Below are 27,685 nucleotides of genomic sequence, written 5' to 3'. Positions count from 1 at the left end.
CGGGCCCAGAGAAGGTGGCGGTGTTTCTGGATATTGTTTATATCTGGCTTTAACTTGTATTTGTGGATGCAGTAATGAACTGTTTTCATAGACGATGGTTTTCTGAAGTGTTCCTGAGCCCACACAGTGATTTCCACTGCAGACACATGTCTGCTTTTAATGCAGTGTCTCCTGAGGGCCTGAAGATCACAGGCATCCAATATCAGTTTTCAGCCTTGTTTCTTGCGTACAGAGATTTCTCCAGATTCTCTGAATCTTTTAATGAAATTATGTACCATAGATGATGTGATCCCCAAATTCTTTGCAATTTTACATTGTGGAACGTGATTCTTAAATTGTTGCACTGTTTGCCCACGCAGTCTTTCACAGAGCGCTGAACCCCTCCCCATCTTTACTTCTGAGAGACTCCACCTCTCTGGGATGCTCTTTTTATACCCAATCATGTTACTGACCTGTTGCCAATTAATCAAATTAGGTTTTTTAGCATTATACAACTTTTTCAGCCTTTTGTTGCCTCTGTCCCAACTTTTCTGAAACGTGTTGCTGACATCAAATTCAAAATGAACATGTATTTTTCAAAAAACAAAATTTCTGTTTCAACATTTGATATGTTGTTTTTGTACTATTTTCAATGAAGTATAGGCTTTCCATGATTTTGTAAATTATCACATTGTTATTATTTACAGTTTACACAGTGTCCCAACTTTTTTGGAATTGGGGTTGTCCCATCTGCCGATAATTCGAGAAACAAATTTATGACAGTTTGAATTGATGACATAAAACAATTAATCATGATTATTATCAGGCTATGTAATCTTAATCTCTTTAGTTTTTCTTAGTTGTAATTGAGTTGTTCAGAGAGCAGAATAACGTCCAATAGCAGGAATGCATGTGACTTCACCCTCAGTGGAAGAAACACAGCTCTAATGCCACAAAAACAGATCTAAAATGGGAAAGAGCTGTTGTGTGATTGACTGTACAAGTAGATTTAACAAGGTATTGGCGCTCTCTTTTTACAGACTGCTGAAAGCTGAAGAAAATGAGGTTGTACAAATGTTCATAAAAGTTTATGAAGAAAGGGCTTATTTGTTATCTTTCACTTTTTGTTGCTTTTTTGACAAATCCATGTCACAGTTATTGATACTGCTAGAATTAATGAACTGAAACACTTATTTTTTGCCAAGGGTGCTAATAATTTTGGAGCTCACTGTGCCAGAACACCATATCAGGTTGTACGTATATGCTGTTCGTCATGCCATTTTGTTTTGTGCTATTTATACTGTTTCATTGCTACTTCAACCCAGTTTAAAGCATTCATGAGTTATATGAAAAGTTTGCTCATGGGCTAAGTATTCTTTAGTTTCTTTTGTATTTTAATAGCTCTTACACACACACACACACACACACACACAAATTGTCTCGCTGTCCTTGTGAGGACCTTGTATTGACATCTACACTACCGTTCAAAAGTTTGAGGTCACCCAGATAATTTTGTGTTTTCCATGAAAAGTCACACTTTTATTTACCACCATAAGTTGTAAAACGAATAGAAAATATAGTCGAGACATTTTTCTGGCCATTTTGAGCATTTAATCGACCCCACAAATGTGATGCTCCAGAAACTCAATCTGCTCAAAGGAAGGTCAGTTTTATAGCTTCTCTAAAGAGCTCAACTGTTTTCAGCTGTGCTAACATGATTGTACAAGGGTTTTCTAATCATCCATTAGCCTTCTGAGGCAATGAGCAAACACATTGTACCATTAGAACACTGGAGTGAGAGTTGCTGGAAATGGGCCTCTATACACCTATGGAGATATTGCACCAAAAACCACACATTTGCAGCGAGAATAGTCATTTACCACATTAGCAATGTATAGAGTGGATTTCTGATTAGTTTAAAGTGATCGTCATTGAAAAGAACAGGGCGGCACGGTGGTGTAGTGGTTAGCGCTGTCGCCTCACAGCAAGAAGGTCCGGGTTCGAGCCCCGTGGCCGGCGAGGGCCTTTCTGTGCGGAGTTTGCATGTTCTCCCCGTGTCCGCGTGGGTTTCCTCCGGGTGCTCCGGTTTCCCCCACAGTCCAAAGACATGCAGGTTAGGTTAACTGGTGACTCTAAATTGACCGTAGGTGTGAATGTGAGTGTGAATGGTTGTCTGTGTCTATGTGTCAGCCCTGTGATGACCTAGCGACTTGTCCAGGGTGTACCCCGCCTTTCGCCCGTAGTCAGCTGGGATAGGCTCCAGCTTGCCTGCAACCCTGTAGAAGGATAAAGCGGCTAGAGATAATGAGATGAGATGAGATGAGATGAGATGATCTTCATTGAAAAGAACAGTGCTTTTCTTTCAAAAATAAGGACATTTCAGAGTGACCCCAAACTTTTGAACAGTAGTGTAAACCTAACCTTAATCTTCGTAACCAAAAGGAAACATTTCATAACATTAAATAAAGGCTGCTGTTTTTGTTAATAAAAAACATATCAGTTTTCGTTGGGGCCAAACACCAAAATGGTTAGTTTCTATCCTTGTGGAGACTTTTGATCCCCGTCAAGATATATAAACAAGCCAACACACACACACACTACATTATTCATATGATTTTTCATGTAAACAAACTAACGAGTCGTATTATTCACCTCAGAACTGGAGTGTTAGCCTGAAGCGCTAACCAGTTTTTAAGTGACCGCTATTTTCCCACCTTTTTCAAACATTGCTATGTTGCTGTGACCTCAGAGTTTGTTTATTTCGCACTTGGCAAGACGGAAAAGTAAACGGGGATCAGAAATGGAACATTTGTAGATATTAAGTTACACTGCCGCTTAATTGTTTGTTTACATTTCAATTTCTCTTTGATTTTGCGTTGTTTTTTTCCTCTCCTACTAGTGTATTATTCAAGCTTGTTATTTCTCCTATAACTTTGAGCCATTATTAAATATAAATTTCTGTTTCTCACTTGGAAGACTGTGATAAAGTTTAGCGTATACTATACTACCAGACATCAAGACAGTATAATCAGTTCCTGTTTTGAACATTTTTTGAACTCAGTCGTTTGCCTCTAGGCACTCTGCTTGGATCTAATCCTGTCTGTGGTTCTTGTTCATAAATTATTTCTAGATAAAACCAATAAATTTCATCTCATATTAAGTTTTAGTGCCATCTTCAGCAGGCCACTGAAAATAAAAAAAAACCTTGTCTGTGCTTACAGTATAAATCTGCTGTATGAAAGACGCAGGTGAAGCGGAGGGGTGTAGGAGATTTTTTTTTTCCCTTGGATTGGATTCAGACATAATAATTAAAGAATACTTTATGCTACTTTGACTACAGTTTATCTCTCTTTGTAGGATGACAACTGGGGCGAAACTACCACTGCGATCACAGGCACTTCAGAGCACTCCCTCTCACAGGAGGACATTGTGCGCATTAGCAAAGACCTGGACGACAGCGTGGGTCTGGACTGTAAACGCTATTTAGTCGTCTCATTCTCTATTATCTTGAGCCTGCTGGTTCTCCTGACACCACTCGCATTCCTCATCCTGCCCCGACTGCTCTGGTCTGAGCGGCTGCGTCCATGCGGCACGGCCTGTGAGGGCCTCTTCATCTCTGTAGCATTTAAGCTGCTTATTTTGTTGCTAGCCATGTGGGCACTGTTTTTCCAGCCATCCAAGGCCACCATGCCACGCATCTTTGTTTTCCGATCCTTGCTGGCCATGCTGGCGTTCCTGCTCGTGCTCTCCTACTGGCTGTTCTATGGAGTACGCATCTTGGACACACAGGTGAGGAGTCAAAAAATTGAAATGCCAATTCACAGACATCTTAAACACACAGTAGAAGAAGCAAAAACGATCATAAAGGTCAGAAAGATGTGTATATGCGTCTATAGAGACGAGCAATATGATTTACTAGGATTTTTATTCCTTCTTATGCTCTTTCATTGGCAGAGAAGTGTGTATTAGTTGTATCAAACACAAAAATGGGTTAAAAAGACAGCCCTTCGTTGTTACATACAAACATGCGCACAGTACAGTCAAATATCTTTTGTTAGGAAGCCAGGCTCAGAGCATAGCGTTAGCCATGATACGGTGCTCCTGAAGGAGAAGTTTATGGACCTTGCTCAAGGGCCTGTCAGTGGCGGCTTGTTAATTGCTAATAGCAGTATTTATTTTTCAGTATTCTGTAAAAGTGCAATATGTAAATAAAAAAAACTTCTGAATATTCTGCAGGTGGCTTAATAGTAATAAATGCATTGGCATTATAAAAAAATCATTTCAGTTGGTGCATTTATATGCATGTTTCACCAGTATGCTTCAGTATATTGCAAGGCATATAGGGATTGCAGTGTGTAACAGTATATTCACAGCTGTGGAGTATAATTAACTCCAAAGCTTATATATATATATATATATATATATATATATATTTATTTTTATTTATTTTTTTTTTTTTTAAATGTGCATCCATTTTTGAGAGGTTTGTGGACCATAAGTATTTGGACTGTGGTGCAGTTTTTGTAGTTTTGCTTTTATACACCATGACAATGGATATGAAATTAAGCCATCAAGATGTGATTAAAGTGTAGACTTTCAGCATTAATTTAAGCCATCTAACAAAATATTGTGTTAATCATTTACGAATTACAACCCTTTTTTTTAAATAGTCCCTTAATTTGTCACAGGCTAAAATGTCATCGGACAGTTGACTGAAAAGCAGTTTTATGGCCAGTTATGGCCTGTTTCCTCATTAATTTAAATTAAGGTGATAAAAGGTCTGGAGTTGATTCCAAGTGTTGAATTTGCATTTGTTCATGGGTACTGTCAATATGCTGTCCAAAGAGGTGTCAATGCAAGTGAAGGAAGCCATCATTACATTACAGGCATTTAGCGGACGCTGTTATCCAGATTGGCGTACAACATACACAGAGCAGCCCAGGGAGCAGTTGGGGGTTAGGTACCTTGCTCAAGGGCACTTCAGCCATTCCTGCTGGTCCAGGGAATCGCACCGGCAACTTTTTGGTCCCATAGCTGCTTGTCTAATCATTAGGCCATGGCTTCCCCAATCAATAGGCTGAAAAAAACCCAAAACAGACCTTTCAGAGATGGCAGAAACCTTAGGAGTGGCCAAATCAGTGATTTGGTCCATACTTAAAAAGAAGAAATTCATTGGTGGGCTCAGCAACACCAAAATGCTGGGAAGACCACAGAAAACAACTAAAGTGGATGATCATCCACTTTAGTGGTCCGGTCAAAGTCCCGACGGACTTTGCTACTGGTAGCAGTGTAAACCAGCCGCACGGACAGGTGGTTGGCGTCTAAACCGGCTCTCCCACCAGTGTCATACTGGTGAGGAGGGTGGCATGTCACCCAGCAGGACTAAAAACAAAACCTATCAAAGGGCGGAGGAGCTCCCTGTGAGCCAACGGCCGTCATGCAAACCCATTTAGGTAACCCATGGTATCACCCAAGAGCGGGAATAAACAAACCTATTTCCCGGTCAACCACTGCAGCAGACATTGATGCCAGTTTGTCTAAGCCATTGGGCAACATCATTGTTCTGTCAAGATAGTACTGCTAGTAATGCAAAAGCTAGCAGCACTTCCAAATACTTGCAAGCAGTTTCGTGCTATGGTTGAAAAGAACTTGTATCATACCGGCTCAAACGTCACCCGGGCCAACAAGGTTCACGCTGGTTACCTCCCGCTCCGGGGGCCAGTGAAAGGATAGGCTCAAATGGAGTACTTTGATCAGTCCCTGGACACCTTCATGAAACAGTCCTCGTTGCTTGTGCAACAGTCCGCATGATGATGATGATGATGATGATTATAGAATTCTTTACTTGGTAAAGAAAATTCCTTCAGAACATCTGAGCAAGTCAAGAACAGTCTTGAAGATGTTGGCCTATCATTGTCAAAGTCTACAATCAAGAAATGCCATCATGAATGTAAATACAGAGGGTTTACCTCAAGATGCAAACCACTGGTAGCACTCAAGAACAGAAAGACTAGAGTAGACAAAGCATCTCAGGGAGGAAACTCAGCATTTGTTCATCAGACTTCACATGGTCATTGACTGCAAAGGATTTGCATCCAAGTATTAAAAAATGATGCTTATATTTATAATGTTAGTTTGTCCAGTTGCTTTTGAGCCAGTGAAAATGGAAGGACTATGTAAAAATGTCTAATGCAGTTGTTAATACAGTGATTTTGCCAGAATCCTTGAATTAAAGCTGAAAGTCTACACTTCAATCACATCTTGATTGCTTCATTTCAAATCCATTCTGGTGGTGTACAGGGGCAAAATTACGAACAGCGTGTCATTGTACAAATACTTATGGACCTGACTGTGTATAATGCACTCCATATTGGACAGTTATTGCTCCAATATTATTGTATAAGGTGTTTTACAAAGAAAATCATGATTCGTGAAATGTTGTTTGCTGATGATGCAGCATTGGCTGCCCACAGTGAGGCAGAACTTCAGATTCTCATCAACAAATTTTCCTTTGCATGTAAAGAGTTTGGACTCACCATCAGCTTGAAAAAAACTCAAGTTCTGGGACAGGGTTGTGAAGAACCTCCCATGATTACTATTGATGACCATACCCTTGAGACTGTACATAAGTTTGCCTATCTAGGTTCCACTGTAACTCGATAATGAGCTAGATATCAGAATAGGCAAAGCTGCTACTACTATGGGCAGACTTCAAAAGAGAGTATGGAAAAATCCTAAATTGACCCAAAATACCAAGATCAGAGTGTTTGAAACATATGTCCTGAGTACTTTGTTGTACGGTAGTGAAACTTGGCGGATTTATGCAAGGCAAGCTGTTTGAGGCGTATTCTTGGTATACACTGGACTGACAAAATACCTGCTATTGAAATCTTGAACCGTGCAAAGCTCACCAGCCTTCATTCCATGCTCCTCCAGCGACGCCTTCACTGGCTAGGACATGTTAGTAGAATGAAAGATGAGAGGATTCCAAAGGCATTTCTCTATGGAGAACTTGCTGAAGGAAAGAGGCCAGTGGGAAGGCCTAAGCTCAGGTTCAAAGATGTTTGTAAAAAAGATCTTAATGTTTGTGGACTGAGCCCTTTTGAGTGGCAGGATGTTGCTGCTGATAGAGCTTTGTGGCGAATGACCGTGCTCGAGGGGAAGAGAAAGAACGAGGAGGTCCGTGCAGAACACTACCAAGAAAAGCGACATAGAAGACACAATAGGCCCAGATCAGCTGCTGATGAAATGGCAAACCAGGACTTTATCTGTCCTAACTGCAATCGTCGGTGTCGTGCTAGAATTGGGCTAATTGGACACATGAAAAAATACCGACACTAAATTCGTCCTCCTTGAAGCAGATACCGTTTGTCTTTCGCAACAGACGGTGCCATCAGTTTATAAAGCGGTCTGGCATCGCTTTCTGTTTCATGTGAACCCGTGTTGTCAGTGTATTTTAACATTGGCTTAGTCTGGGCCAATAATAACATCATTATCAAAAGTGACAAATGTTTATGTGCAGTCCAGGAGGTTTATGTGTACTGTCTCTCAATCCATTGTTGATCCAGGATGAGGATTATCAGGGAATTGTGCAGTATGCGGTGTCCCTGGTGGACGCACTGCTGTTCATCCACTACTTGGCTATAGTGCTGCTGGAGCTGAGGCACCTGCAGTCCTGCTTTTCGCTCTGTGTCACACGTTCTACAGATGGAGAGACACGACATTACAACCTTGGACAGCTCAGGTGAGTGTGTGATTTGTATACGCTTAGCTGGGGAGATTGTGAAGGTGAAAAGGTGAACTATAAATATGTGAAAGTGTTCGCTAAGGAACAGTCAAGTTTCTACTTTTCAACCATTTCGATATTATAAAAACTCTGATTAAAAAGCATGTCGTAGCCTTTTAAGGTAAATGTTAATAGCTAGAGTCAAAAGGTTTTGCAGTGCTTTTCATGTTAACAAGCAGAATATCCACGTAAGACAGAATCCAAGACTTAATCAGAAATGAAAGGGTTTTAGGTGATGAATTTAGCTTTTTCAGTCACTGTACTGTGTGTAGGTGTGAGAAGGTGATTGTGTGGTATCATGTTTCTGCATGTTAGTTCCAAGAACACTCACCGGAGTTAAAGCCAGTATTGTTGCTTAGTTGTTTTTTTTTTTTAAAGGAACAATGCTTTGTTTCTGTCTTTCTCTCTTCTTGTTTTTTTCCCTCCAGTATTAACTACCCAACAAATATGGTCAGGACCTTCATGCATGAGCGGTCTTGGATTCATAAATCTACACATATTTACATATATCTACACATACACACACACAGAGATGTGTCCCACAGAAAGGGATTATAACTGCACTCTGTCATCATTAGCGTGACAGCGTTTTACTGTTGCATTATCATTATGCATCTCCCCAGGCCCTCCAGCCTTCGCCCTGGTATCTCTTTCCTCTTCTTGTTTGCAATGATCCAAGAAGTGCCTCCCCTCCCTGAAATATTATCCTTAATGCAACATTTGCACCAAACATGCTAAGTAAGCATTTCTTAAAATAATTTTTGAAAATGTTCTTAGTTATACTAATCAGTGATAAATAATTAGAGCAAAAAGGCACACGGTTTGGCCACTCTGCAGATTCATTCTCCAGTTAAGCCCCTGTACGTAAAGAGGAGCAATAGACGAGAATGAGTGCAGCAAATAGCACAACAGCTCAATAGTAATTAGGCTTTGTTTGCTTGCCTTGCTCCTCTTAGCAACATGAATAATTGATCAGTGGAGTGGAGGCTCTGCAGATCGAACAGGAAACTCGTGCTTATAATAATTTTCGTCTTTCAGTTAATAAACTTGTGTGGCTGGCATGGTGGTGCAGTGGTTAGCACCATGGCCGTAACTACCATTGAGGACACCGAGGTCATGTCCTCGGTATTTTTTTCAGAAATTTAAAATTGGTCTACGCTGAATTCGAGCAGTGATCAATGTAAAACGCAGCGTCCACATCCACATGTCATCTGTATTTCCCCCCAATAAAATTCACATTGTCTAATGTCATCTGAAATCTCTCAGCCTCTATCTCTATCGTTGCCATGTCTAATGCAGTGTCACGCGACGTAGCCTATAGAGGGATATTACTAACGTCACCCAAAACCGGAAGTAAACAGACCCTGCGCCATATTGGAAGACCAACAAACTCGTGATTAGAGGGAAATAACGGCAGCGGTATGTGAACCCATGAGAATAAAGTGGAGTGGCAAACGACTTAAACAAACAAATCTGAGCTGTTTTATTTATGATTTATTGGCCCAACAGTAGACTTGAAAGAAACCTGTGTGAGACTTGGCAAAAAACTGTGGATATAATGGATAAGTCTGTGCATGATCTGCGGACACTTTGAGGTAAGCAAACGCAAGAAATTCAGATTTAAAACATGCTAAATTGGCCCCAAGTTGATAACTGTATGAGGAGCAAGCCTCCCAGACTTCTACAATTTATTAATAATAATAATAATAATAATAATAATAATAATAATAATAATAATTTAGGATGGTTTGGGGCTTGCTCTCCCTCCTATTATATAAATAAAGCATAGTTGTTGTGTAGGCATATATCATAAATACATATGTATAATTTGGATAAATTAACCTAAATTATGGATACCTTAATAGTAACAAAAAGTATTAATTTTTTCAACTGAAAAGATATATTATTAAAAGATAAATATCAACAAGATTACCTTGGCCATAACTATGTGTAGGTTATTCTTAACAACAGCTGTAATATCACGAACCAAGCCACTAACAACATAATTGTAAGCCTGTAGCCCTTTGTAGGCTTTCAGGTCATCAGCAGTGTAGGCACTGGGTGTAAACAACAAATAGTTTACAATGTCTGGGTAGCAAACAGATGGCAGAATTGGTGTCCGGTCCTCCTTATGTTTCCATTCTCCCTTGCCCCGAGTCTTATCATATGGGTCAAACCCATCAATCACAGCGAGTTTCTGCACATACCGTGCCCTTTCTGCAGCTGGTAATGTACTCACATAACCAGAATTATCAGCCATCGTGTCACTTCACTCTCGCTCGTAGTTTGTTTTATATTGTGAGTATGTATGTATGTACTTGAGGTCTTCCAATATGGCGCCCTAACAAAATCTCGTGGTACAGTGACGTCACGCGATAGCCCTCTATACTAGTGTCGGCCGGGGAAGTTGGGTTTTGGATAAAACAGGCAGGGTGTAGTCTATGGCCCAATCCCAATTCTAATTTCTACCCCTACCCCTCCCCCTTCCCCTCCGCCTTCCCTTTGGCCCTTCCCCTTGAAACTGAGCTACAAGGGATAGGGCTTGAAATTCAACCCCTACGTATTGGGATAGCCCTTCAACGATCGCATACGTCATCGCGTACCTCCGTCAGCGTTTACGTTAGCAAAACGCGACCAAATGCGTCATTGGCTGCGACCAGCCGCTACAGTCAGAGCCAGAGGCAGAACCAGAAATCTCTGCTGGCGGGGTGTGATTTGTTAACTAACACCACTGAATGGGATATCTTTGGCGCTTCGTGCACCACATCCGACAGAATGAGGTGTCAGAACACTCATGTAAACAATAAAAGCGAGAATAACAGAACAAAACGTACGCAGTCAAGCAACCGAAAACAATACTCACTCCCAAAGCTTTTTAGCAGCAGCTTGGATTTCAGAAATCGCTGCTCATTCTCAGCTCGAAAGCGAATCAAGCGGCGTGTTTCCTCTGGATAACAACTTAAAACACGTAAATAATGGAGAAAATACATTTATGACAATCTTTCGCCGCGGGAACCGCCATCTTTCTGAAATCCGCATGAAATCTCGCTGAAATCCGCATGGCATTGTGGGAAATCACTCAAACCCCTTCGTTCGGAGTCAGCTCCAGGAAAATCTCCGTTTGGAGGGGTACAGAAGCCCTACCCCTTCCCCTACCCCTCCGCGTTAACTGGGATTGGGATACCCCTACCCCTTCACGTGAACGCGCAAAATGGAGGGGAAGGGCCAAGGGGTTGGGCCAAGGGGTGAAATGGGATTCGGCCTATGCTGTATCACATATGCCTACCTAACCTAACGTAGGCTAATAGTCACATCGCATTATAGAGCTTTACCCGAGTGCAAAATGAAAACGTTGCAACAAACTAAATTAAGGTTTGGACAGCCAACAGAAGAGCAGGGAAAGAGAAGGAGGGAAGGTGAGAAAATATTGTCAGGGCAGTGGCAGACCGTTCAGCGGTGTCATGCCAACTTTCCAAGGGGAAACGTTTCATTGTCATTGCCTATTACATTTTAGTTAGCATTTCGAGAAACATTCAAAACTACATTGTCACAGGCAGCCCTGTGCAGGGCTGAGTAAACGGGCTTGTTTGAGTAACTCTCTCTTTCTCTCATAACTCTCTCTCTCTCTCTCTCTCTCTTTCTCACTCACTCACACAGACACACACAAATAATACACTCTCACACACTCTCTCTAATACACAGTCTTCACACAGAACTAATAGCCCTACATTCTAATGTAATTTAAGATAATGAAATGTAAATAATGCCAATACTTCAGGTAGCTGAGCAATACACTCAGTTCACTTCAGTTTTGACTTTTATGTCAGACAAAACTCCACAGTTATGATGGCACAGTTTTAGAATTGTTCAAGTAAATGTGTTATGAGCCAAACTTACATTACAGGCAATGGTGAGAACACTGTGTTTCAGAGAATGCATGCAAATGGATCTCAATTCAAGACAGCCAGATAGACTGATGCCTTTACATTACTGCTCAGAATGTCAGAATGTCTCTACACATACAGACACCCACAAATAACACACAAACTCTCAGTCACACTCTCTCTCTCACTCTCTCACACACACACACACACACACACACACACACACACACACACACACACACACACACACACACTATTATTGTAAGGTGTAATACTAAAGCTTACAATTCAGCAGTTCACACCCTTTCTGTCATGTGTATGCTGCAATGTAAATAATGCCAATACTTCAGGTAACTGGTACTTTAGGTATGTATACTCAGTTCAAGAGTTCACTACCTTTCTACTTTTATGTCAGATAAAACACCACAGTTATGGTGCCACAGTTGTAGAATTGTTAAAATAAATGTGTCCACCACCAAATCTATCCTTGGTTTGTTATTTATTTAAGTTGTGCCTGGGGGGGGGTGCTGTCAGCCATGCTTGACCTCGGTATTTGAAAAATCCTGGTTACTGCCCTGGTTAGCACTGTCACCTCACAGCAAGAAGGTTCCCGGATCGAACCTCATGGCTGACAGGGGCCTTTCTGTGTGGAGTTAGGGCCGGTGCGTCGCACCTGTAAGAGAGAGGGTTTATGCTGACTAAAAAAAAAAAAAAAACACATAAAATTAGTAACGTTCGCTGTTTGAGAAGAAAACACATCTACCCACAATATGCCATTTTTGACCAGCTCCGATGAAGAGTAGCGTGTTTAAAAAGTCATAGGATGTGTGACGCGCGTCAGCAGCAGCTTCCTTTTGCAGTGCTGTGCATCGACCGACGCTTTCAAATCCACCCATTCTCATCTCATCTCATCTCATTATCTCTAGCCGCTTTATCCTTCTACAGGGTCGCAGGCAAGCTGGAGCCTATCCCAGCTGACTACAGGCGAAAGGCGGGGTACACCCTGGACAAGTCGCCAGGTCATCACAGGGCTGACACATAGACACAGACAACCATTCACACTCACATTCACACCTACGGTCAATTTAGAGTCACCAGTTAACCTAACCTGCATGTCTTTGGACTGTGGGGGAAACCGGAGCAAACCCACGCGGACACGGGGAGAACATGCAAACTCCACACAGAAAGGCCCTCGCCGGCCCCGGGGCTCGAACCCGGACCTTCTTGCTGTGAGGCGACAGCGCTAACCACCACACCACCGTGCCGCCCCTCCACCCATTCGAGCCGCAAAAATAATAAATAGGAAAATAATGGTACTAAACGCCAGCAAGTATGGTAATCCGTTTTCAAAACTTCTGCAAATGTCTCCCATATTTTGGTCTTTCTGTTGGTGCGTTTTTGGAGCTTCAATTCCGTCTCATGCAGGGCTCACGCTGCCCGCTCAGCAGTTAGTCAGCCAAGTCTCGTCTTTGATAGAAAATTGTGTCAACGAAATTAATCGGGATTTCAAACATCATGTTTTTAAGTGACTGGGTATCAGATTGAGACATGGCATTCACATCACTGGTGGTTTCACTCGGACAAATAATAAAGGACTCTTCAAATACACCTTTTATAAATCGTGGTTAAGCTTTAGAACATTGTGCTCACGCCGTTTATAACTGGGGCACGGCCAGGGGTGAAAGTAAGCCGGTCCTGACCGGTCCGGCGTACCACTAAAAGATTTGGCCGTACCAGAAAGAAAAATATACTGTCTCTGAAAAAAAATGCACTTTAAGCATAACACCACACCTGCTAACGTCAATTTACCAAAAGCAACACGTTTTCCTCAATATACATTGCATATAACTCGTTCTGACCTGTCTCTGAATTGTCTGAAGTGAATTCCTTCCGTGTTTCACTCGACAGACAACGTGCGAGATAGTGCGCGGAGCCCACTGCTTAACCATCTTGGGCCAACGTGCGCAGCTGGTATCCAAAGTGTTTTAGTAGACAGACGTTTGTTGCAAAGCCTCCCAAATAAAAAACAACATATACAGAAACATGTGTTGATGTTTCAATATTCTATTATGTGTGCAGTGTTTCGCTGGACAAACAACGAGCGAGCTACAGCGCGCGTACGGCTTAACCAGATCTTGTGCTATAAAGTGCGCAGCTGGTAATCAGTGTTTTAGCAGACAGACGTTAGTTGCAAAGCCTCCCAAATAAAAAGGCATATAAAGAAACATGTTAATGTTTCATGATGGGCTATTTAAAAATAGCTTTGATCAGAATTTGTAAATCGAGTGGAAGTTGGGGCAAAGATTCTAGATTACTGTCTGGTTGGAGCGACCAGAGTAACTAGGCTCCCAATGCATGGCACGCGCACTGAGAACACACGCACTTACTGTAGAACGCACGCACTTTCTCAAACGTTCCGACACACCCGTGGGAAAATACAAAGAATCCAAAAAACACCAACAGAAAACCACAACGATATATTTGATAAGATAAGGAAGAGAGGACAACTTTTACCTACAAACTTTCACTTTTCTGTTCTGCCACACTGTTCTGTGTCCAATGTCCAAAATGAAAAGTTAGTTTTCAACTGTTCAGCTAAAAAAAAAATTATTAAAACAATTGTGTTGTTGAAATGATGTTTGCAATTTTTTTACAATCAAAAACTGATACAGGTGGATGAAAGAGTGATAGTGTGATTAAAAAAGTACTATAGAGATCTTGCATGTGACGTCACAGCCGATCCAGATTGTGACAGACGCCATCTTGTAGGTCAAACGCCGTATTCCGCCTTCTACTTCTACTTCTGGTTCTACTTCTGCTTTTACTTCTACCTTTTCTTCTGGAAAACCCTACTATATACAATTCTACTACAACGGCTCCGGCTACAAGCTCTCCCTACCTGTGCACGGTTTTTATGGTTTTTGTGTGTATTTTTGCGTGTTGTTCGTCTGTACCGGACTTCAATATCCACTACAACCGTATGGACTTACTGGACATTGGTTTCCAGCAGAAAATGACGGTTTGTAGCGATTTCCATCGCATGCACAACATTCCGGACGAGAAAAAAAAAAAAAAACATTCCGGACGAGACCAGATTGCGAGACCAGCGGGGTCTCCGTGGATTGTTATTGGAAGCAAAGCGAAGGAGGCGGCGCCGGGAGCCGAAGCAAAAGCGAGGCTACAGGCAGAGCCGGCCTGTTGACTAAGCTCAGAAAACAGCCACTCAAATCTCCACTGCCAAGCCTCTACCTCTCCAACGCCAGATCCATGTAAACAACACGGACGATCTGGAATTACCTTATTCTATTATCGGCTGGTCAGTGCTATACTCAATACTTAAGTGACTTACCCATCCAGTGAGGATCATTTTCTTGTTTACAAGATGCCACATCTGAGTCGCTGACAAATCCTGAATTTCTGTAAAGAAAACTGTCCAGAGATTTATAAGCACGCAGTGCTTCACCACTGAACAGCGAGGGAAAGTTGATGAGGTAATCATACACGTCCGGGTATTCCGCTGGCAGTTCAAAATCCGGTCGTGAAAACTCCGTCCGGAAAGCCATAAGAGTCACAAATCTGTAGATCGTTTATTTTAGACATATATCTAGTTATCTGTTCATTAGAAAAATGAGCCGTGTAGTCCGTCGGTTGAAATTGATCCATTCTGTACACGAGTGCAGCAGTATTCAGCGGTGTTTTTGACCGACACGATGGCGGTTGTGTACTTTCCGGTCACGTGACTGCAAGATCTCTATACTAGTACTACTGAGTGATAAGAAGTCCTAGTGAATGCTTGATAAGTAGACAATAATAAATAATTAGGTGTATTTTTCGGCACGCGCTCTGCGCGCGCACGATGACTCAAAATAATAGTACCAGCAAGAAATAAAAGTTACTTTCACCCCTGTGTATATCCGTTAAGTAAAATGACCAGCAGAATACGTTCTGATTTGGTTGGCTTGTTTAGCGTTGTTTTTGTCAGCTTCGTTTGTTATCGTTGACATTCGGGAACACTCGGAAGTTAAATTGATGTAAATACCGCGAGACTGTACGCGATAGAACGAGAAAACAATATGGCTGCGCCCATTTGCTAGAAAATGTGTTTTAACTCCGTTCGTGCTTTTGTTTCTAATGCGTTGAACTTAATTCAATATGTCGTGGAAAAAAAGATATCCTCCATAAAAGAGATAGCGGAACAGTGTCTGGGTTAGAAGAAGTATATTCTTCAAAGCTACATTTTCATGTAATTTTTATAAATATTTTTTTTGCCACTTATGTCATTGATTACAAAATATGGCATCAAATAGATACACATTATGGTTAAATTCTGTTGCTTTTCTATGTTAAATCTATGTAAAAAAAAATGTGTTCTATAGCATCTTTAAATGTTAAAATCTCAACAGCTTCAGGGGGCTTGCAGCCCCCTTGACCCCTGCTGATAGTTTCTTACATTCCTCTATTTTTTTCAATTACTGCTGGGATCCCTGATTAGTTTGTTCCTGAACATGACGTATGAACAGGTGAATGTGCATTCTCTTTGTCAGGGAGTGTGAAGTATTCTGTCAGAGATGGTTGGGAGACGGATGTAAGTGCAGAAGGTGTCTTTATTAATATAAGTGAAGACAGGTAAACAATCCAGAACGACAGGCAAAATTGTAAAACGGTGAAAGAAGCAACAGGTCGAGCGAGGCACAAACAGGCTATCGTAGACTAGACAGAATCAAAGACATGAAACAGGAAATCAGGGATCAGGAAACCAAACAAGGAAATAAGGCTCGGTAATCTGTCAGCAACGCAGCTCAATACTTCGCAAAGTAAGTGCGTTTTCAGTTTTTATATAGGTGCACCGATTGCACCTTAATCCTGTGCAGGTGCAAGTCGTTTATGGCACGCGCGCAAGAGTCCGTTTGGCGCATCCGAGAGTCTATCTGATGCACACGCCAAGGCGCACAGGTATGAGACTCTTGCACGAAATTAGTACAAAAATTAATGTAAATATAAATATCTTTTGCCAAATTATTATGGCATGTTGCAAAAAATAAAGAAAAAATCTGAGTCCTCATCTCCAATTTACGAGTCCTAATGCAGTTATTGCACGAGTCTGAGTCCAAGTCCGAGTCATCAGTGCTCAAGTCCAAGTCAAGTCATGAGTCCTTAAAATTAGGGCACGAGGCGGACTCGAGTCCAAGTCCTGGACTCGAGTACTACAAGCCTGGTTTCCTCCGAGTGCTCCAGTTTCCTCCCACAGTTCAAAGACATGCAGGTTAGATAAAAATACCCAGCCACTTACAGTGGCATGCAAAAGTTTGGGCACCCTTGCTGAAAATGTCTGTTACTGTGAATAGTTAAGTGAGCAGAAGATGAACTGATCACCAAAAGGCATAAAGGTAAAGACAACACATTTCTTTAATATTTTCCGCAAGATTACATTTTTATTTCCATCATTTACAGGCATAAAATACCAAAAAATGAAAAGGACCTGAAGCAAAAGTTTGGGCACCTGACATTAGGGTTGCCAACTCCCTGAAGCCCAAAAGAGGGACACTTTCAACCCAAATGCAGGACTTTTTTTCCCAGGCCTATCCGCACTGCCCCACGACGGAAATCATAACGTTTCCTTATCCAGACCACAATCCTACTAATTTCAGTATAATTTTGGTAAATTAATACTGCACGAACAAAACTGTATTGTGTTTAAGTAATAATCAAAACAATCATTAGGCCTACAAGTGTTTCTCAAATTTCTCAAACTCTGAAAAGCTTTAGGCCTAAACCAACCATTGTCATAGTTATTCTATTTGAGGGGCATATCTTGAAGGAAAAGCAAAGACAGAAATGTATGCAAGTTTTTTAAACTATTTATTAAAACTTAAGAGAATATGTCGTTGGTCTGGATCTTTTCAGTATGGCATGGGCCTCCTCTTATCCTGCAATAAATAAGAGAAAGAAAGGATATTTAGATTGAGAAATAGCCTACTGCCATCCCATGAACTTGTGTGTGTAATAAGATGTTTATATGGACATTCAAATGAAGGCTCACCAGTTACTTCTTCCATAGCTATTCCAGATTCCAGCATCTCCTCATCCTTCTGCACAGCCCAAACTATTTACAGAACAGTGGCATGGACATCCTCTTATCCTGCAGTAAATAAGAAAAAAACAAATGATATTTAGATTGAGAAATACTGCCACCCAATGAACTTATGTCTGTGTGTGTTGCATAAACAAGATACATAGACAAATTAAAATGATATTTAGATTGAGAAATACTGCCACCCCATGAAGTTATATGTGTGTGGGTTGCATAAACAAGATACAAAATAGACAAATTAAAATTATATTTAGATTGAGAAATACTGCCACTCCATGTTATAGTGGAAGTGTGTGGGTTGCATAAATAAGATATACAGACAAATTCAAATGAAGGCTCACCAGTTACTTCTTCCATGGCTATTCCAGTTTCCAGCATCTCCTCATCCTTCTGTACAGTCCACACTGTTATAGCTATGGCTGTGTTTGATGGTGTGATACACATAGGCTACCTCGCTTGCAGAAGTTTTGTCGATTTCAGAAGTAGATGCGGCGAAGAATGTACTGATGTTGCTAGCTCCTTTCGATAGCACAGCCCTTTTGTGCGAGTCTGTGTCTTCATGGCGGGATAAGTCGTGCTCGCCACCATGGCCAATAGATATCTCTCGGCGGCATAATGTACAAAATGCTCTCCTAGCGTCTGTGGTGGCTTTAACCCATGACCTTTTTGCTTCCCATTCCTTGTTGTAGCTGCAAAGCCTCTTTTTCTTAGCAGGTTCATCCATTTTCACTGACTTGTTCACGAGCAGAGAACCACTGACTGAACTGAACTCAACAACCGTCTCCCACAGCAACGTTTGCATGAGTTTTGGCGCCTTATCACAGTAGCCTATCAAAGATCCCTGTTCAGAATGTGTCATCAATCACCAGTCTGCTACTATTGGATAAAATATTTCATCCATATTTCATCAAAAACTGCGACTGTGATTGGAATACGGGACGGGAGCTGTTCCTCGCGGGACAAATTAAATTCACCTAAAATTCGGGACGTCCCGGGCAAATCGGGACGGTTGGCAACCCTGCCTGACATGGTCAGTACTTAGTAACACCCCCTTTGGCAAGTATCACAGCTTGTAAACACTTTTTGTAGCCAGCTAATAATCTTTCAGTTCTTACCTGGGGGATTTTCGCACAGACATCCTTGCAAAAGGCTTCCAGTTCTACAAGTTTCTTGGGCTGTCTTGCATGCACTGCTCTTTTGAGATCTATCCACAGATTTTCAATTATGTTTAGGTCAGGGACTGTGAGGGCCAGGGCAAAACCTTCAGCTTGTGCCTCTTGAGGTATTCCACTGTAGATTTTGAGGTGTGTTTTGGATCATCGTCTTATTGTAGGACCCATCCTCTTTTTAACTTCAACTTTTTTACAGATGGTGTGATGTTTACTTCCAGAGTTTGCTGGTATTTATTCGAATCCATGCTTCCCTCGACCAATGAAATGTGCCCTGTGCCACTGGCTGCAACACAACCCCAAAGCATGATCGATCCACACCCATGCTTCAGAGTTGGAGAGGTGTTCTTTTCCTGGAATTTGGCACCCTTTTTTCTCCAGACATACCTTTGCACATTGTGGCCAAAAAGTTCCATTTTGATTTCATCAGTCCACAGGACTTGTTTCTAAAATGCATCAGGCTTGCTTAGATGTTCATTTGCAAACTTCAGACGCTGAATTTTGTGGCTAGGATGCAGGAAAGGTTTTCTTCTGATGACTCTCCCATGAAGGTCATATTTGTTCAGGTGTCGCTGCATAGTAGAACAGTGCACCACCACTCCAGGGTCTGCTAAATCTTTCTGAAGGTCTTTTGCAGTCAAACAGGGGTTTTTATTTGCCTTTCTAGCAATCCAACAAGCAGTTCTTTCAGAAAGTTTTCTTCATCTTCCAGACCTCACCTTGATCTCCACTCTTTCTGTTAACTGCCATTTCTTAATAACATTACAATCTGAAGAAACAGCTACCTGAAAACACTTTGCTACGTTCTTGTAGCCTTCTCCTGCTTTGTGAGCATCAATTATTTTATTATTCAGAATGCGAGGGAGTTGCTTAGAGGAGCCCATGGCTGTTGATTTTAGGGACAAGTTTGAGGAGTCAGAGAATTTATACAGCTTTGAAATCTGCATCATCTGACCTTTCCTAACGAAGAATTTGAACAAGCCACAGCTCAATAAGCTAATTAAGGTCTGGAACCTTGGTAAAAGTTACCTGAGAACGCAAATGTATTGGGGTGCCCAAACTTTCGCATGGTGTTCCTTTTCTTTTTCACTCTCCAATTGTCTCATCTCATCTCATTATCTGTAGCCGCTTTATCCTTCTACAGGGTCGCAGGCAAGCTGGATCCTATCCCAGCTGACTACGGGCGAGAGGCGGGGTACACCCTGGACAAGTCGCCAGGTCATCACAGGGCTGACACATAGACACAGACAACCATTCACACTCACATTCACACCTATGGTCAATTTAGAGTCACCAGTTAACCTAACCTGCATGTCTTTGGACTGTGGGGGAAACCGGAGCACCCGGAGGAAACCCACGCGGACACGGGGAGAACATGCAAACTCCGCACAGAAAGGCCCTCGCCGGCCATGGGGCTCGAACCCAGGACCTTCTTGCTGTGAGGCGACAGCGCTAACCACTACACCACCGTGCCGCCCTCTCCAATTGTACAAAACAAAAATAATACACAAATCTTGTATAAAATGCTGAAAAGAAATGTCTCGTCTTTACCTTTATGCCTTTTAGTGATCTGTTCACTTAACTATTCACAGTAACAGACATTTTTAGCAAGGGTGCCCAAACTTTTGCATGCCACTGTAGCTTGCACAAGCCAGTGCATACTTAGCGCTGATCCCAAGCCTAGATTGAGGAGGGTTGTGTCAGGACGGGCATCCAGTGTAAAAACCTATGCCAGATCATGATGATCCGTTGTGGTGACCCCTAACGGGAGCAGCCAAAAGAAGTTAATAAGCTTGTAGCTAGTATTAGCTTTTCTGTTTTGGTTTTTTTTTGAGTCAGCTGTCTGTCTCTTGGTCACTCTTGTTCATCTCTCTGGCTGTCTCTCAGGCCATGTGTACATGTGAGTTTGTAAAAATAGCAAGCACATGCTTCAGGGGCATGCTGTGTTTGTAAGAATTAAATTAGCGTTCCTGAAAGCATGACACAAGCTGCTGAGTGAGGCACGTGGCTCAACACTGAAGCCTGTCTACAGAGCACACAGATTTTACAGTGTAGTTGTAAATAGCAATGCAATTGTAAATATAGTCAAATGGGTCAGTTTGACAGCTATTTACTGAATGTACAATCCGAGCAATATTGATGCTCTCGGTTTGTTTGCTATTTGTTTTTGGTTGGGGTTCACACTGTGTATAATTAAATGAACCAATAAAAAAAATGCTTAAATGAAGGATAGGGAGGAGGAGACAAATCAGGGTTCAATTCAGATGGCCTGAACACTGTATATGCGAAAGCACCTTCGATCGCAACAGAACAAAGTGAGATATAACAGACCATAAATGATGGATACTCTCAATAGTCCACTCGACTGGTGTAAGGCCAAGCATCCTGATAACAGACCTTTAGTTTTCTTTATACTGGAATCTTTGCAATCGCCAAATGGTATCCAATTCAGCTGAGTTGTCCAGGATTGCATAATTGTTTTCAGCACATATCCTTTTAAGCCGCCAGGTGTTATCGCTGTTACCTAATAAATAGTTGTTGCCACAGGGTATTCTGGCAGAACAAGTTTAAGGATAAACAAGTTTAAGGATATTGACTGATAGCAGTAACACAACTTAAACAGCTTAATGTATGCACACAATCTCTTTATTGATGCTGATCCACTGCTGATTATCCAGTAGTGTGCTGCCTCAATGTGGCATGGCAGTGCATCTGGCAATGTGGCTCTTACCTATGAACCATTTTAAGCTTGTGCAGTGTGTTGGCCATGATCATACTTTATCATTTAAGATAAAGTTTAATGCAGCATGATATCTCTCCAAGCACATGACACAGGACCCCCCCAGTGTCGTCAACAAACTGGAAACAACCCACCTGTTCCTTGAGGTTATCTTAATCAGCAGAAGCATGTAAAATAGGTAACAAACAGGAAGTGGAAGCACAAGTGATTGTACTTTTGTTGCGCTTTCTTCTCAAGAATCACTAGGACGTAGTCCATAAATGCAGAAGACATTGAACCAGTGAATAAGCAAGAATCCAGTGCACTGAAGTAGATGGCAAAAAGAACTATCAGAGAGAGGCATGGCAGGGACAGGATCATGAATCGAGGCCGACACTGGGACAGGATCGTGGCTCGAGGCCGACACTGGGACAGGATCGTGGCTCGAGGCCGACACTGGGACAAGATCGTGGCTCAAGGCCGACACTGGGACAGGATCGTGGCTCGAGCCCGACGCTGGGACAGGATCGTGGCTCGAGCCCGACGCTGGGACAGGATCGTGGCTCGAGGCCGACACTGGGACAGGATTGTGGCTCGAGGCCGACACTGGGACAGGATCGTGGCTCGAGGCCTACACTGGGACAGGATCGTGGCTCAAGGCCGACACTGGGACAGGATCGTGGCTCAAGTTTAATTTGGGGTATACCGTGTTGCCGCATCACATCAAAGATAAGACAAGGATGTCCTAAGATCAAGGCTGACAGTGAGGCAAGAGTGTGGCTTGATGTTGACATTGTGGTAGGAGAATGGCATGAGTCTAGCACTAGTGCAGGAGCATGACTCATGGTTTTTACTTGGACAAGAGCTTTGACTCAGTCGTGACACTGTGGTAAGCGCATGACTCAAGCCTGAGACTTGGACAGAAACATGGGTCATGCCTTATGCTGGGACAGAAGTATAGATCAAGTCTGACAGTGGGGCAGGACCATTGCTCAAGCCCAAGATTGGTGCAGGAGCATGGCTCAAGTCATCACACTTTGACAGAAGCATGGCTGGAGCCTAACAATGGGGCAACAGCATGGTCCACATCCAACGCTGGAGCAAAAGTATGGCTCGAGACTGACATTGGTGCAGGAGCATGGCTCGAGCCTGACATTGTATCAGGAGCATGGCTCATGGCATGACATTGGGAGAGGAACATGATTGCTGACCATAGCCTTGGCAGCTAGGTCAAACTTAGCGTACAATAGAACTCCAAACCATTCCATGGATTCATCTCACTCATAGTCTTCCCCAGTGCACCATGAGAGCAGGATAGCCCCATTTTTATGGACGTTCTAAGCATAAATAAAGTAAAATAAGAAGTGAAACAAGAAACCTTTTTACTGCTGGCAGATAGGAGCATGACTGCACAGATCTGGACCAAGGCCACAGTCTTGATCAGGAAATGCTGTATAGATGTTAATAAGTTACTTTCTGGGCAAAAATCACTGTGCAGCATATCAACAATAAAGAAGAGTGTAAAGCACTGCATACAGATTTACCAGTTTAGAATATATAATTATTTTCTTCTTGCTCTTGGCTTTACTTTTAATGTCAGGACTTTATAAGTGTACTACTGCTTCAGATTCCCACACACAACACCACACTTCAAGGGCCAGTGAATTATCCAAACTGAATCCTGCTTGTGTTTGCTCATTACTATCCATATTAGCTTTGTTTAAGTGACCTTTTAATCTGACTCATCACCTAACCCTCATGTATTGTCCTTTTCTCATTCCAGCATCCAGAGGGCAGCTGTGGTAATCTTGGAGAACTACTACAGAGATTTCCCTATACATAACCCAGCACTGCTCACAGCGTCCAAATCGCGTGCTGCCAAACACCTGGCTGGCCTCAAGGTCTACAACGTGGATGGTGAGTTAACAGCCTTTCTCCTGGCTTTCAAATTTAACTCAAAGGGGCCCTTTTTAAGATGTTCTCTGGGCAGAGACATTCTTATTGTTTGTTCTTTCTGGTTCAAAATGTTCTCCTTAATATCTGTATGACTCTTGTGCTGTTCACTAACTGGTAGGCCTCTTCTATATAGTACATGTTATTATATAATCAAGTCATTGCGTGTATTTGAGCTGACCGTTAGATTCTTCAGTGATATGCTACCATGTAACTGTAGATTTAGATATAAATACCGTTCATGATAAATTTGTCCAGAATAGAACGTGGATGTTAACGTGGCTTAATTTTATCCGAGTTACATCCTTTTCTAAATTGTATTTGGCAGGTTGTCAAATATTAGTAACCCAGCCTCACTCATCAAGGTCCCTTTTCCTGCAAAATATAGCTCTAACCCATATCATGATGTGCTAGGTTTAGGATTGGACCCAGATGTTTGGGAACCTGATCTATATAGTGTCATTTCCAGTAAACAGTCAGTCAATGCTGTTATTCACACTGCTTACATACTATTTTCTGGTTTACTGTACCCCTGCCTCAAAAGAGAAGCTGAAAGCGTACCTTTTGGATAGTAAGTGAAACTTTAAACTATGTTGACACATTTATGACCACCAAACACATTACTCTTTGTGAGTCTGACAGGACTGACACGTCCACCCACCACACAGTGCAAGTGCACGATTGTTTTTACTTTCTGAAATGTTCTCTGTTAAAGCATACTGTTTGATTGGCTAGATTTCCCAAGATCTATTGTTATAGAGGACTTTCACTGGCGTCACGGATTTTTGTTTATCATGCGGCGTCCACCATGTTGCCGGGCAAACAAAGAACCCTAGCCGCGACAGGTAATGAAATAAATCGAGAGGACTGCAGTCAGTACAATCTCTCTGAAACAATAAAAAGTTTTTGTGTCAGCAGATCGCATTACATCCAAAAGCTGAAACATGCAGGCATCACAGATCCATATAATTTACCCACAAATGTATTTATTATTTATTCTTCACACTTCTCTCTCTGGGCGGCACGGTGGTGTAGTGGTTAGCGCTGTCGCCTCATAGCAAGAAGGTCCGGGTTCGAGCCCCGTGGCCGGCGAGGGCCTTTCTGTGCGGAGTTTGCATGTTCTCCCCGTGTCCGCGTGGGTTTCCTCCGGGTGCTCCGGTTTCCCCCACAGTCCAAAGACATGCAGGTTAGGTTAACTGGTGACTCTAAATTGACCGTAGGTGTGAATGTGAGTGTGAATGGTTGTCTGTGTCTATGTGTCAGCCCTGTGATGACCTGGCGACTTGTCCAGGGTGTACCCCGCCTTTCGCCCGTAGTCAGCTGGGATAGGCTCCAGCTTGCCTGCGACCCTGTAGAACAGGATAAAGTGGCTAGAGATAATGAGATGAGATGAGCTATGCTTTTTGTGACTGCACTGATTTTTTTTTTATTTTTAACTCGCCCAGGACAGAGTCCACCAGGGGGCGAGGTATTGTTTTCGGTCAGGTTTGTTTTTTGTTGATGATTTTACGGGAAAACGGCTGGACCAGTTTTCCTGAAACTTTCAGGATAGATGGGGATTGGTCTCACATAGAACCTCCAAAATTTTGGGGGCCATCCGGTCAAGGTTAAGGTCACCAAAAAGGTCAAAATTGTTTTTTCATGATATCTTCTTTCATATTCATTCAGATGTGTTCTGATTGGCTGAGAGCAATACAGTGTGTTCTGATTAGTTGAGAGCAGTATGGTATGCGAATCAGAATCAGAACCATGTTTACTGGCCAAGTATGTTCACATACAAGGTCAAAATCAAGGTCAAGGTCACCAAAAAGGTCAAAATCGTTTTTTCGCTGTATCTTCCTTCATATTCATCATAAGTGCTACTGGGCAAGGTTTGTTTTGCCTGGCAACACTTGTTTATTACATTTTCTTCTACAGGTTTTATTTTGTTGTTTTTATTTATTGATTTAGGTTCCTGAGATTTAAATAAATGAAAAGTAAAATGTTCTTGAAACCCTGCTGCATAGTAGGCACAGCATGAGTGCATGTGTGGTTTGGGGCTGTGTAAAGCAATCAAATATTTGCACTACATGGTTTAGCTTTCGAGTACTACATGGGTTTCACTGCCTCGTGCTGCCATCTGTGAAGAGAACATATTGCTTCTCGTGCTGTTTAAATGCCTCCCCGGCATTCTTTTTCTCAAAAACATTTCGAAACCCTTTAATTTTGCTGCTTTTAATGTTTAAACAAGTCGTTGACCTTATACATTGCATTTTTCATCTTATAAAATGGTCCACTGAGGGAAAAATTAATATCAGTGATTCAGCCTTGGTTTTCACCAGTTCTTTGATGCACCACCTTTTATCTCTTTCCTTTCGTTTCTTTATCTTTCTGAATCTCTCGCACTCTCTCTCTCTCTCTCTCTGTTTGAGCAAGACAGCATTTGTGTTGAATCAATAGTTCTCATATGCTTCAGCTTCAGAGTCAGCCCGAGGGAAGCAGAAATCCCTGATCTACTCACTACTGCCGGAGGAAGTGTGTCGTGCTCTTACACTCTCAACCTCTCCCTCCTTTTTTTTCTCCTTTTCTCAAGCACTCACCACTCTGGCTTGTTATTCAAGCAGCACATGCAAAGCTTGAAGGCTGAAAGTCTAATAAACCTTCAAATAAAAACACAGATGATGCATATCTGAATATTCTGCATTCAAATGATAACACATTTGCTTAGTTTAGTAAGTTTAATAGCTTAGGCTTAACAGTAATTTGGGCTAATATTAGTTAAGGCGGGGCGGCACGGTGGTGTAGTGGTTAGCGCTGTCGCCTCACAGCAAGAAGGTCCGGGTTCGAGCCCCGTGGCCGGTGAGGGCCTTTCTGTGCGGAGTTTGCATGTTCTCCCCGTGTCCGTGTGGGTTTCCTCCGGGTGCTCCGGTTTCCCCCACAGTCCAAAGACATGCAGGTTAGGCTAACTGGTGACTCTAAATTGACCGTAGGTGTGAATGTGAGTGTGAATGGTTGTCTGTGTCTATGTGTCAGCCCTGTGATGACCTGGCGACTTGTCCAGGGTGTACCCCGCCTTTCACCCGTAGTCAGCTGGGATAGGCTCCAGCTTGCCTGCGACCCTGTAAAAGGATAAAGCGGCTAGAGATGATGAGATGAGATGAGATTGGGGAACTTATTATGCGAGATCTGATTAACTCAAAATAATCAAAATAGTTCTTATAACAAGATCGTACTTTTTACATTTAGCCATTCAAGTCATTTTTATTTATTTCATTTTAAGGGTATTTCACTTAAATTCATGACAAAGTCTTAGCAGTAAAAACTGAATTTAAGATAAATATACTAATATTAGGATTGCATTTTTAGCTTTTAAGCTAGCTTAAAAGATTCTCCTTTTGTGACCTGTAATTAGTAAAATACTCTAGATATGAGACCAGAGACTATCTTGAATCAAGTTGACGACACGTGTAGCATTGCAACAAGTTTTTTTTGTTTTCCCATTTCAACATTCAAACATTAAAACATCTCTTAAGATTCCACTTCCCCAGGACCTCAGGCACCAAAAAAATAATAATAATAATTTTAAAAAAAAGTCTATGCATTTTGACTTACAGTGCTTACACAACGCCAAAGCAACAGTGCATTTTGGGGGCACTGACTATTCATGTGTACGAGGGGTTTACAAGATCAGGCACAAAAAAAATCCAACCAACCAAACAAACAAAAAAAACACTGAACTTAACTCACAGCATTCCAAAAAGCCCTCACTAAAACGCCCTCCACTCACTCATAGCCTTTTTGAAGGCACTTGTCTGGTCTAGAGTCTGTACAGCATCTAGAAGGAGCTCACTCTGAATGACTGAGAAAACAGTCGCAGTAAACTTAGGATCTGTAAGGTGGAGTTGAATTGTAATGAAAGATTCAAAGATTTCAGTAAAGTTCATTTATTCCCAAAACGAGCATACTTTGTTTTTTTTTTCTTGAAACAAGATGAACCGCATTTGACAAATGTCCAAAATGTACTTAGTTGTTTTAAAAAAACTTGTTTTATTTTCAAAGGTGCTCCAAATAAGACTTTTTCAAGACATTTTGTCTATACAAAATTTTCAAGATGGACTGTCTAAA

The 27,685-nt window shown here is 41.9% G+C and overlaps 1 protein-coding gene across 1 annotated transcript in view; it reads left to right on the top strand.

The window, feature by feature from the left end:
* The window catches only part of LOC132866165 (vang-like protein 1), a 217,669-nt gene that overhangs the window by 170,920 nt on the left and 19,064 nt on the right, over positions 1-27,685 (top strand). The window contains exons 4-6 of the mRNA XM_060898767.1: positions 3,337-3,768; positions 7,548-7,723; positions 23,412-23,545. Of these exons, the coding sequence (XP_060754750.1) occupies positions 3,337-3,768; positions 7,548-7,723; positions 23,412-23,545 (742 nt within the window). The remainder of the gene's footprint in view (positions 1-3,336; positions 3,769-7,547; positions 7,724-23,411; positions 23,546-27,685) is intronic.

The sequence above is a fragment of the Neoarius graeffei genome, chromosome 18 (genome assembly GCF_027579695.1).
Source record: "Neoarius graeffei isolate fNeoGra1 chromosome 18, fNeoGra1.pri, whole genome shotgun sequence".
NCBI lineage: Eukaryota > Metazoa > Chordata > Actinopteri > Siluriformes > Ariidae > Neoarius > Neoarius graeffei.
This window is presented reverse-complemented; position numbering and strand designations above follow the sequence as displayed.